Raw genomic sequence first — 13,141 nt, 5'->3', positions numbered from 1 at the left:
AACAGGAGTCCATGCCTAATAAAATAATGAAATGATGAAATTGATTACTACTTTCAAAAGCACTTTGTGATAGACTGACTGAAGATCTAACAGGAGTCCATGCCTAGTAAACTAATGAAATGATGAAATTAATTACTACTTTGAAAAGCACTTTGTGATAGACTGACTGAATAACTAACAGGAGTCCATGCATAATAAACTAATGAAATGATGAAATTTATTACTACTTTGAAAAGCCCTTTGTGATAGACTGACTGAAGACCTAACATGAGTCCATGCCTAGTAAACTAATGAAATGATTAAATTGATTACTACTATGAAAAGCACTTTGTGATAGACTGCCTGAAGATCTAATAGGAGTCCATGCATAATAAACTAATGTAATGATGAAACTGATTACTACTTTGAAATGAAGTATGAGATAGACAGACTGAAGATCTAACAGGAGTCCATGCCTATTAAACTAATGAAATGATGAAATTAATTACTACTTTGAAAAGCACTTTGTGATAGACTGACTGAAGACCTAACAGGAGTCCATGACTAATAAACTAATGAAATGATGAAATTAATTACTACTTTGAAAAGCACTTTGTGATAGACTGACTGAAGACCTAACAGGAGTCCATGCCTAATAAACTAATGAAATGATGAAATTAATTACTACTTTGAAAAGCACTTTGTTATAGACTGAATGAAGACCTAACAGGAGTCCATGACAAATAAACTAATGAAATGATGAAATTAATTACTACTTTGAAAAGCACTTTGTGATAGACTGACTGAAGACCTAACAGGAGTCCATGCCTAATAAACTAATGAAATGATGAAATTTATTACTACTTTGAAAAGCACTTTGTGATAGACTTACTGAAGTACTAACAGGAGTCCATGCATAATATACTAATGTAATGATGAAATTGATTACTACTTTGAAAAGCAGTTTGTGATACACTTACAGTCGATCTCATATGAGACAATTACTATTAAAATAAAGGAAAGATGAATATGATTTATAATTTGAAAAGCTGTTTTAGATAGAAATACATACTATCTAACAGTAGACAATGCCTTATAAACTAAAGAAATTATGAAACTGATTACTACTTTGAAAAGCAGTTAGTGATAGACTGACTGAAGACCTAACAGGAGTCCATGCCTAGTAAACTAATGAAATGATGAAATTAATTACTACTTTGAAAAGCACTTTGTGATACACTGACTGAAGACCTAACAGGAGTCCATGCCAAATAAACTAATGAAATGATGAAATTAATTACTACTTTGAAAAGCACTTTGTGATAGACTGACTGAAGACCTAACAGGAGTCCATGCCTAATAAACTAATGAAATGATGAAATTTATTACTACTTTGAAAAGCACTTTGTGATAGACTGACTGAAGACCTAACAGGAGTACATGCCTAATAAACTAATGAAATGATGAAATTAATTACCACTTTGAAAAGCACTTTGTGATAGACCGACTGAAGACCTAACAGGAGTCCATTCCTAATAAACTAAAGTAATGATGAAAGTGATTACTACTTTGAAAAGAACTTTGTTATATACTGACATAAGATCTAACAGGAGAAAATGCCTTATAAAATCATGAAAAGATGACTTTGTTTAATTCTTTGAAATTCAGTGTGTAACAATCAGACTGAATATCTAACAGTAGACCATGACTATTAATATCACGAAATGATGAAATTAGTTACTAATATGAAACGAACTGTGTGATTTAATCAATGAAGACCTAACAGGAGTCCTTGCCTCATAAACTAATGAAATGATGAAATTGATTACTACTTTGAAAAGCACTTTGTGATAGACTGACTGAAGACCTAACAGGAGTCCATGCCTAATAAACTAATGAAATGATGAAATTTATTACTACTTTGAAAAGCACTTTGTGATAGACTGACAGAAGACCTAACAGGAGTCCATGCCTAATAAACTAATGAAAAGATGAAATTAATTACTAATTTGACAAGCACTTTGTGATAGACTGACTGTATAACTAACAGGAGTCCATGCCTAATATACTAATGTAATGATGAAATTAATTACTACTTTGAAAAGAAGTTTGTGATAGACAGACTGAAGAACTAACAGGAGTCAATGCCTAATAAAATAATGAAATGATTAAATTTATTACTACTTTCAAAAGCACTTTGTAATAGACTGACTGAAGACCTAACAGGAGTCCATGCCTAGTAAACTAATGAAATGATGAAATTAATTACTACTTTGAAAAGCACTTTGTGATAGACTGACTGAAGACCTAACAGGAGTCCATGCCTAGTAAACTAATGAAATGATGAAATTAATTACTACTTTGAAAAGCACTTTGTGATAGACTGACTGAAGACCTAACAGGAGTCCATGCCTAATAATGAAATGATGAAATTAATTACTACTTTGAAAAGCACTTTGTGATAGACTGACTGAAGACCTAACAGGAGTCCATGCCTAGTAAACTAATGAAATGATGAAATTAATTACTACTTTGAAAAGCACTTTGTGATAGACTGACATAAGACCTAACAGGAGTCCATGCCTAATGAAAAGATGAAATTAATTACTACTTTGAAAAGCACTTTGCGATAGACTGACTGAAGATCTCACAGGATTCAATTCCTAATATACTAATGAAATGATGAAATTAAATACTACATTGAAAAGAACTTTGTGATAGACTGACTGAAGACCTAACAGGAGTCCATGCCTAATAAACTAATGAAATGATGAAATTAATTACTACTTTGAAAAGCCCTTTATGATAGACTGACTGAAGACCTAACAGGAGTCCATGCCTAGTAAACTAATGAAATGATGAAATTAATTACTACTTTGAAAAGCACTTTGTGATAGACTGACTGAAGACCTAACAGGAGTCCATGCCTAATAAACTAATGAAATGATGAAATTAATTACTACTTTGAAAAGCACCTGGTGATACACTGAAGACCTAACTGGAACAACTTCAGATGGGTTGTCCATTAAAATGGAAAGGTAAGTCCTGCATTAACACAACTTTTAGTAATTATTCGTCTCTGAACAATTCCAATTAACAGTTGTAGCAATAGGTAAACTATCCTGGAATGACATCCCACGCCCCTCCTGTCTCAGGATGACCTCCCACGCTCCTCGATCCCAGCATTTCTTTAACTCTTTGTTTTTTATGTTTTTGCTGTTTTTTTTTTGGTACCGTTTTTGCTATTACTATGACGAAATGTAGTATTTCTTTTATCTGTCTTACTATATTTATACCCCAACTTTATGAGCTCTGCTCTCCATTAGGGGTTAATTTTTTTGTACCTTCAAATAAATTAAATAAAACATTTAAAATTTGATCATCTTAGGGAAAAAGGAACAGGTTTGAAGAAATGACTGAATTGATTACCTCTTTGAAAAGTACCTGGTGATATACTGAAGACCTAACAGGAATCAGTTCAGATGGATTTTTCATCAAAGTAGGTAGATTGTTCCTGTATAAATGAGGCTTTTGATAATAATCTATTTCTACATAGTTTCCGTGACCACGGCTTTCATGCCTGTAACTGGAAGACTGACCTTCATTATTTGATGAACGAGCAGCCTTTGAATAACTCATTGAATACATTTCATGACTATCAGACTCTTTAAATTTAGAAAATTCCCTATTATAAACAGGATTGTGGCTCACAAAATTCCCATCTTCCCTTGAATCATTGACTGAAGTTTTTTCTTCAATATGTCCCTCTAGTTTACAGACAGTTTCGTTTTCAGAAAAACTCATATCTTTTTTATTATATCCATGGCTGCAAAACTGTGTTTCTTCAACAGAATCTTTTCTCTTACTCAGAATAGGCGAAGGTACACTAGAATCTGTAGAGATCTCCGTCGTATCATTAATTTCATTTTTCCAACGTTTTGAATTTTTTTCAGTTGCAGCTGGTATACTGATATCATTGGCACAATACTGCACTTCCTTGGTTGCAGTCCTTCTGCTATTCAAGATAGGTGAAGGTATACTAGAATCACTACCGACTTCCATTTTTTCATCAGTATCAATATGTTGCGTATTCTTTTTAATCATGTTTAGCGTATTTGTAATCTCATGTGAAGTAATTTCTTCTGGACTATTGTCTTCATTTCTGTGTTTGTTTATAGTAGCTCTTGAACTGGTTGTCTTATGATCTCCTGGACTGAATGCTCCTGAACTGATATTTCTGATGTGATTATTCTTAGTTTCTAAGAAATCATTTTCCTCACTATCTTCAAATATATCAGGTGATCTTTCTTGGCAAACATCATCCATATTGATGATGATATAATCCAGTTTTGAATCCTCCAACTTACTTTTCTTCATATTGCTTTCGAAATAGTCTGAAATAAATAGGGTTGATAAACATGACTTAAATGAAATAAATATAATTACTTATCCAATTAAAATTGTCAATCTGTTTTATTTTATTCCTCCTAAATTTTCTAACTGACTCTACTGCATCTTGCTTTCGAAATAATTTGAAATAAATATGGTTGATAAATACGACTTAAATGAAATAAATACGATATTTTCTCCAATTAAAATTGTCCAGTTATTTTATTTTATCCCAAATTTTCTAGCTGGCTCTCCTTCATCTTGCTTTAGAAATAATCTAAAATAAATATGATAAATATGAATAAATAAGGTAAATATGATTTAAATATGATCTTTTTTCAATTAAAATTGTCCAGCTATTTTATTTTATTCCTCCCAAATTTCCTGACTTACTCTCCTTCATCTTGCTTTCGAAATAATCTGAAATAAATAATAAATATGATGTAAATGAAATTAATCTGGTCTTTTTTCAATTAAAATTATTCAGCTGTTTTTATTTTATTCCTCTCAAATTCCCTAACTGACTCTCCTTCATCTTGCTTTCGAAATAGTCTGAAATAAATATGGTTGAGAAATATGCTTTAAATGAAATAAATATGTTTTTTTTTCTTCAATAAAAATTGTCCAGCTGTTTTTATGTTATTCTTCATAAACTTCTAACTGACTCTCCTTCATCTTACTTTGGAAAAGTCTTAAATAAATATGGTCAATAAATATGACTTAAATGAAATAAATCTGTCTTCCCCTCAAAAGTGTACACTTTCAAGATAGCCTGAAATTAATATATTCAATAAACATGTCTGAAATGAAATAAATACAACATCTTCCTTTAAATTTGTCTAATGATGTATTTCTGTCAAATTTTCTAACTTATTTTCTAAAACAAATATGACAGACAGGCATAGCTTAAGTTGAATAAATATAGCTTCTTCTTCAACTAAATTGCTTAGCTCTTTTTATGTCATTTTTTTTTCGAACTTCCAATTTAGTTTCCTTTATCTTAATTTTGAAATGACCAAAAAATAAATAGAGTCAATATATAGAATTTAAAAGAACAGAATACGGCTTCTCCTCTTAGTAGCAATGTCCAACTCTTTAAGTTATTTCTCTTGAACCTTGTACTTAATTTTGATGTTTTGTCAATAAATGTAGCTTAAATAAAATGAAAATTTCTTTTTCTGGGATTATAGTTGCTTTGTTCTTTGTTATTCCCTTAAAACTTTTAACTATGTATTCTCTTGAATCTTCTAACTTGGTCACTTTCTTTCAGCTTACTTTCAAAATAACTTAGAATAAAAATGGTTAAATTAAATAACTATGTCTTCTTCCAACAAAATCGTTTAATCATGCTATGGAGCAACAAGATTGCTTTGTAGTTTTTCTTTCTTTTCTTCTTTTATTGTTATAAGCAGTGTGGCTTCTAATGAAAGGAGACACATACTCGACCCTTTTTCCAATTTGGGATTGTGAAATGGGGAAGAAAAGTTTTGTTAAATATCCAAAATTTCAATTTATTGTCAGATCATATGAAAATATCAAAATTTCAAATATAAACTTATTGAAGATTGTTCAATATCAAAATTGCTTAGTATATCAAATTATCTATTTGACACAAGAGACAAGAAGTTATTTGTCTGTTCTTGATTTCTAGGAAACAATCCTGGAAAGAACAATCTGGAAACCCAGATATTTTTTTTAAATCTTAATCAGAATTTCTGAAATTTTGAATGCATATAAAGCTTGGGACTAGAAGCAGACTGAAACAGGTCCAGTTCCCTTGTAGGTGGAGGAGGGGTTTCTGAATCGTTTCACTAGCACACCTGTAAGAAACAGCTGACAAACTTCAACCCGACTTAATCGGAAGTATAAGCTAATGCCCTAGCTGAACATTTTTTTATGGATCAGAACACATACCACCTTCTGAGGGGGGGGGGTCTAAGTTCTTCTAATCAAAATATCCACCAAAATTAGTTATCATGTCCCAATCAAACCTTTTATGAATTGGGATTGGGTTGTTTTGACTTTTGGGGTGTCCTCCATCCTCTGCAAGGGCAAGGGGAGGCGTCTCTAAATTCATGGAATTCGGTCATCCACCAGAAAAGGTGTTCAAATTTCAACCAAACATAGAAGGAGGGAAGTACTAGTGTCTTGGGTAGGTCTTTTGGGGACGTGAACCCAACTTGACTTTTGTGGAGGAGAAAAAGGGGAGATGCTCCTAAAGTCTCTTCGTCAGAACGCTGGTTGAAGGAGGTGTTGGACCTCAGTAAAAGTTGAAATAAAGTAATTGTAAATGTCCAAGGAGAGATTTTTGAAGGGTCTAACCATATTGTACCAACTGCAAAGGGAAGAGTTCTTTAGATTTATGTTATCATAACATTTACCAGTGAAAGTTGTCAGACCTAAAGCAAACTGCGTGGGAAGCATGAGTAAGCTTCCTAGTTGCACCTTTTTAGAGCTTATACCAAATCGGCCCTAAATTGGGAGAGGGGCAGGGGTGTCAATTTATGAAAATGATAGCAAGGACTAAACACATTTTCGAAATCTAGGGGAGGGGCAATTTTGTTGTTTTTCGATTTTCATTCAATGAGAATAAGAAACAGTACTTTTCAAAATCTACAGAGGAACACAAAATCTGGGGGGGGGGAAGCCCCCCCCTGACCCTAATGGAAACCCCTGGGAGAGGGTCCATCAATTCTTCTCATCAGGGCATTTGTTAGAAGGGTTGATGGATATGTATATAAAAAATATTAGCTCCTGTCCCTGCTATGTCTTATGGTAACGAACAGTTTATGGTAACGAACTGTAAGTAAGGAGCAACCTGGCTCAACAGTAACCAAAACTCTAAAAAAACGGAATTTTGATACCGAAAGATACATCAAAAGAATCAGATTTTAATGCTGATTTCAAATATATAAGTTTCATCAAGTTTAGTTTTACCCATCAAAAATTACGAGCCTCATAAAATTTGCCTTATTTTCGAAAAAAGGGGGAAACACCCCCTAAAAGCGATAGAATCTTAATGAAAATCAAACCACAAGAGTCTTAGTCTTACCCATCAAAAGTTACACGCCTGAGAAAATTTGGCTGATTTTAGAAAAAAAGGGGGAAAGACCCCCTAAAAGTTATAGAACCTTAATGAAAATCAAACCATCAGATTCAGCATATCAAAGGACCCTACTGTAGAAGTTTCAAGCTCCTATCTGCAAAAAATGTGGAATTTTGTATTTTTTGCCAGAAGAAAAAGCATGGATGCGTGTTTATTTGTTGTTGTTTTTTTCCAGGGGTGATCGTATGGACCCAGTGGTCCAAGAATATCGTGGGAGGGTTCATTCAAACTGAAATTAAATTTGTAGTGCCCTTTTAAGAGACCAAAAAAAATGGAGGGCGACTAGGCCCCTTCCCATGCTCATTTTTTTTCCCAAAGTCACCCGATCAAAATTTTGAGATAGCCATTTTGTTCAGCATGGTCAAAAATAATTTCTAAGACCACACTGGCTAATCATGATAAAACATAATTTCGCGAAGAGAGGAAGAAAACGAAGACAATTAACAGCCAGTGAAAAAATTGAAAAATTATGCAAATATTTCGGTCAAGACCTCCGCTTGACGGTCCTCAGTGCAGAATAAAACTGATAAAAATATAAAAACCAAACCTTAAAATAAAAACACAAAACTAAAATTGGACGACCCTTTCTTAGTAACGGTTACCCTTTCACCGTTACTAAGAAAGGGTCGTCTAATTTTAGTTTTGTGTTTTTATTTTAAGGTTTGGTTTTTATATTTTTATCAGTTTGATTCTGCACTGAGGACGGTCAAGTGGAGGTCTTGACCAAAATATTTTCATAATTTTTCAATTTTTCCACTGGCTGTTAATTGTCCTCGTTTTCTTCCTTTCTTTGCGATTTTATGTTTTATGGTCGAAAATATAAAAAATATGTCTTTTAGGATGACTTAATCCCCCCAAAGTCCTGCAGGGGAGGGCTGAAAGTTATGAACTTTACCCAATGTTTACATATAGCATTGGTTATTGGCAAAGTATAAAGACATTTTCAGGGGGATTTTTTCTGGTAGCGGGGGGGGGGGTCGGGGTTATGTGGAAGGATCTTTCCATAGAGGAAGTTTTCATGGGGGAGGGACATTGCTATGAAGGGGGTGCCGGATTTCTAGCATTATTTTAAAAAACGATCAGAAATTAATTTTTTTTAAAACAAGTTTTCAACTGAAAGTAAGGAGCAACATCAAAACTTAAAACGATCAGAAATCATTACGTATATTATTGGGTTCGCCCCCTAGTCAATGCCTCGCTCTTTAAGCCAAGGATTTTTTTTTAGTACTTTCATAAGAGCTATTTATTCTAATTAACAGCCTTTGTGATTAAGGGGTCATTTTTAAAGAATAGGAACAAAATTCGAACTTTAGCGTAAGGAGCGAGGTATTGACCAGGGGGTGAACCCCCTAATATAGGTATTAAAATATATGAATATAGAAGTTCGTTACGTAAGTTAATTCGTAAGTTACGTATATTTATTATTAGTAAAAACGTTCGTAAATATAATTAAATAACTTCCGAGAAAGCCATTTTACCAAATAAAACTAGAATCAGTATGCAAATTTGTTTTTAATTATTCATGTAGGGTGATCCAAAATAAAAACCTTCATTAATCCAAAAACATTCAGAATTTAAATAAAAAAAATAAGTTTTTTCAACTGAAAGTAAGGAGCAACATTAAAACTTAAGACGAACAGAAATTACTCCGTATATGAAAGGGGCTGTCCCCTCCTCAACGCCTCGCTCTTTACGCTAAACTTTTGTACTGTTTTAAAAAATAAAGTTGTGAGACAGAGTCAAACTTTAGCGAAAAGAGCGAGGCGTTGAGGAGGAGACAGCTCCTTTCATATAGGCCTACGGAATAATTTCTGTTCGTTTTAAGTTTTAATGTTGCTCCTTACTTTCAGTTAAAAAAACTTGTTCTTTTTATTTAATTGAGGATCAGGATCTGGTCCAACCTTTGCAAGGTGGGGAAAGTAAAAGGGTACCTAGATTCTTATCATTATAATTTGGAATAAAAGAGGACATTAGATCTCAATCCAGCTTGGTTAGAAGTAACAGTAAGTGTCCCAATTGAGCCTTTTAGGATCCCATGCCCATTTTCTCTTTTTTGTGAGGGGGGGGAAGCAAAGCGAGTTCCTAAATTCATGGTATCAAAGCAATAGTAAGAAGGTTTATTGGATGTTGACCAAAGTTAGTCAGATACGAAAATTGGATTTGTCAGCAGGAAGTTTGACATTAATTTATTATAATCAAGTCATATTTCAGAAGGAATTGTTGGATCTCAACCAAACTCAGAGGGAGATAGAGCTAGTGCTCAAATCATGTCTTTGGGGAGTCCAGGCCTGTTCCTGTTTCAGTAGGGGATACAGGGAAAAGGCAGTCTCTAAACTTTCACTATTATAAATCTACCAAAGATTTCAGATTTCAACCAAACTTGGTTGGAAGTGATAGTTAGTTTTCTAGTTATATTTTTGGTTCCTGGACATTCCAGGTATCTCAATTGTTCCTTTGGGTCCCAGTATTCTAGTTGAACCTAGTTGCATCCCAGATATGGTAATACCCCAGTTGTCTGAAGGGGAAGAAGGTTCCTATGTTCTTGTTATCGCGCCTACCAGAAGGGGGGATTAGATCCCAACCAAACTTATTAGGAAGCAAGAGATAGTATCCTTTATGCGCTTTTGGTGTCTGGACACAATCTAACCACAGGAGACAGGATAAAACCCCTAATTCTGGTCATCGTAATTCATAACATCTAGCAGAAAGAATTGTTGGATCTCAACAAATCAATAGGACTTGTTACAAAGGAATAGTGGGCTAGTTGTCCTAATTTTTCGAGATAGCTGGTCTCATCTTTTAGGATGAAAGGCTCCCTCCAGTTTTTTTGCTATTATATCGACCAGAGTAGGTTATCAACTAATCGCTTACAAGTGCAAATTAAGGTACTTTAAGGTAAATAGTGTGGTAGTGGTCAATGATGTGATCCTGTAAGCTCAGCCAGAGTCGACCCGGCTCTAAATGGGTACCTGGAGAAATCGGGAGGAGGGAGAGCGACACGTGAAGCATCAGATGATTTACCCAGAACCATGCATTGAACTCCCGGCTGAAGGCATGGAATCATGAGATCAGTACCTGCACAATGCAGACCATTGGTCAGCATGCGAAAAAGCTTTTTTTTTAAGTTTTAAAGTAATGGGGAAAACAAAAAATAAATTAATTAATTAAAATCCATCACTGATCTCTCTTCTGGCAAAAAATACAAAATTCCACATTTTTGTAGATAAGAGCTTGAAACCCCTATGGTAGAATTCTCTGACATGCTGAATCTGATGGTGTCATTTTCGTTAAGATCACTTGACTTTTTGGAGGGTTTTCCCCCTTTTTTTAAAAATCAGGCAAATTTGCTGATACTTGTAACTTTTGATGTGTAACATTATATTTACTGAATTATATAAATTTGAAATCAGCATAAAAAGTTAATTCTTTTGATGTAGTGTTATCAAAACTACTTTATCAGAGTTCTGGTTACTATTGGGCCAAATTGCTTCTAATTTACAGTGTGTTACAACTGTATGATACAAAAGTTTCCTGATCCTGTTGGTTCCTATTATTTTTGTATGGTACTTATTTCTATATACAGTTGGTCCATTATACCAATAAGGCTAATATAAATTGGAAAATAAAATGGTTTATATAGCCTAGGCCAATATCCTGGCATTTGGGGTACCGTATGTAATTGTCATAATAAGACACATTATATTTAGAGCGGTTCAACTGGGGATCAATGGCATTACTATTTTGTTATTATAGTGTTTAGTGCAGAAAAGGAATTTTGAGTAGTCTTATTGTAAAACTAATTTATGAACTAAATACTTTATAACACAAGCAATACATATGAGATTTCATATTTAATGGTTTTTCAATTACAGTAATGGCTAATCAGAAAATGACATCCAAGCCCCATCCCCAAATGGGGCTAGATTTAGCCCTAAGCTATATACAAAAATTTACTTTTTTCCAAACTGGCATTATGAACCAGCTGTTCATGAGAAATAAGCAAACCAACAAAATCAGCAAACTTTTGTATATAGCCTAGGGTTAAATATGGCCCCACAAGGGGGGGGGGGGGGGGTGGTGCGAGTGTCACAGTAGCAACTATTGTATTTGTTAGCAGTCTTGTGCATGGTTTTTATAGAACTAAACATTATAAAATCAACAGAGTAGTAGCCTCCAATTTGATTCTATGTTCAAGAGTGCTTCAAAATATAATGATTGTTATACATAAAAAAAAATATTACATAAAAAAAAATAACCAAATATAAAATAACCATATAAAAAAAAAACCATATAAAAAAAAATATAACCATACATAAAAAAAATAACCAAAGACTGATTCTTTGGTTTGTGTCATTTTTTGTACTTGCTTCTCATCAATAGTTGACTCATATTGTCAAATAATACCATTTAACAAAAAAACAGTCAAATTCTGTGTGTAGCCTAACACTATATATGACCCCATTAGAGGGGGGGGGGATACAATTTTCATATAGCCTAGGGACGGTCTAAAAAGATTCAGTCTCATTCTGGTCTTATTAGAGAGACAGGGAATAATAGGGAACAGGGAATCAAATAGTAATACTCTTTTGCTACTTTAGTGTTTGGTTCCAGTTTTACATTTGGGGAAAATGTCAAGTAACATCACTCTTTTGTGTAAAATAATTTATCTGATAAAACGAATCTTGCACTAAGATTACAACATGAGACATTCAGATGTGAATTTGCCACCAAAACTATTGCCTAAGAATGTATTCTCACATTCCTACCCAAGCTACATTATGGCACTGACTTTCAATAAATTTAGCAAATTGTTGGGTAAATTCTATATGATTGATATCTTGGAAAATAGATGCATAAGGAGATTGAAAATTCCAAGAATGAATTCAGATTATACATTATGCCCCATGAAGGTGTTTCCAAGATCTTCTCTCTACTCCTTCCAAAATTCTAAAGCTTTAAAAAGTGTGTATTATGCATAGTTGGAAATCTTGAGATTAAAACCTGTTAAGAATATAATTCTTACATGATACTGTGCAATAAAATTGTAGGTAATACATTTCAAAGCTGCTTCCCACTATACTTTATCTCTCCCCCTCCTAATGTGTGAATATATAGCCCAAATTGTATTTCCCATGCATTAAGCCATATATTGCTCTTGCTTCAACATGTATATGTATAAATTGAATCAACCCTGATGAAATCAAAAAAATAAAAAGGGTAAAAAAACAAACAAAAAAAACATGAGAAATGTATAATTTGGGGTATATACAGTCGTGCAAAAAGTGGGATAGCATAGTAGCCATGGTACTTGGCAGTTTTCACAGCCATGTGAAATTTGTTGGAAGATTTTGACAGAAAATGCCAGTGCTTCCACTATTACTGAATTTTCTGGGATTTCCCCAAAAATCTCTGTGTCTCCCCAAACATGCTAATTTTTTATGAAGAGACTAAGCTTTGGAACCAGTGTTTAACATGTATCAACACTAAGCCAATTATTTACAATGTATTACTTGGAACAAACTTTATGGACTTAAATCAACCTGGGGAGTTCCAAAACCTTAAGATGAAAATAGTCCAGCATCTAGAATCACTGTTTAACAAAGTTAACATAACAAACATAAACAAACTTTGTTTAACATAAACATAAACAAAGTTCACTTTGTTTAA

At 33.5% G+C, this 13,141-nt stretch overlaps 1 protein-coding gene across 3 annotated transcripts in view; it reads right to left on the bottom strand.

The window, feature by feature from the left end:
* LOC148940498 (uncharacterized) overlaps window positions 1-13,141 on the bottom strand; it is a 55,176-nt gene that overhangs the window by 29,293 nt on the left and 12,742 nt on the right. For 2 of the 3 annotated variants that reach the window (XM_089105196.1, XM_089105200.1), the window contains exon 2: window positions 3,409-4,373. In XM_089105196.1, the coding sequence (XP_088961322.1) occupies window positions 3,409-4,373 (965 nt within the window). The remainder of the gene's footprint in view (window positions 1-3,408; window positions 4,374-13,141) is intronic. The other variant, XM_089105197.1, reaches the window with a different exon arrangement.

This window comes from Artemia sp. Qi Xiang Cuo, chromosome 19, assembly GCF_049724085.1.
Source record: "Artemia sp. Qi Xiang Cuo chromosome 19, ASM4972408v1, whole genome shotgun sequence".
NCBI classification, from domain to species: domain Eukaryota; kingdom Metazoa; phylum Arthropoda; class Branchiopoda; order Anostraca; family Artemiidae; genus Artemia; species Artemia sp. Qi Xiang Cuo.
The sequence above is the reverse complement of the archived record's forward strand: the minus strand, read 5'-3'. Positions and strand labels throughout refer to the sequence as shown.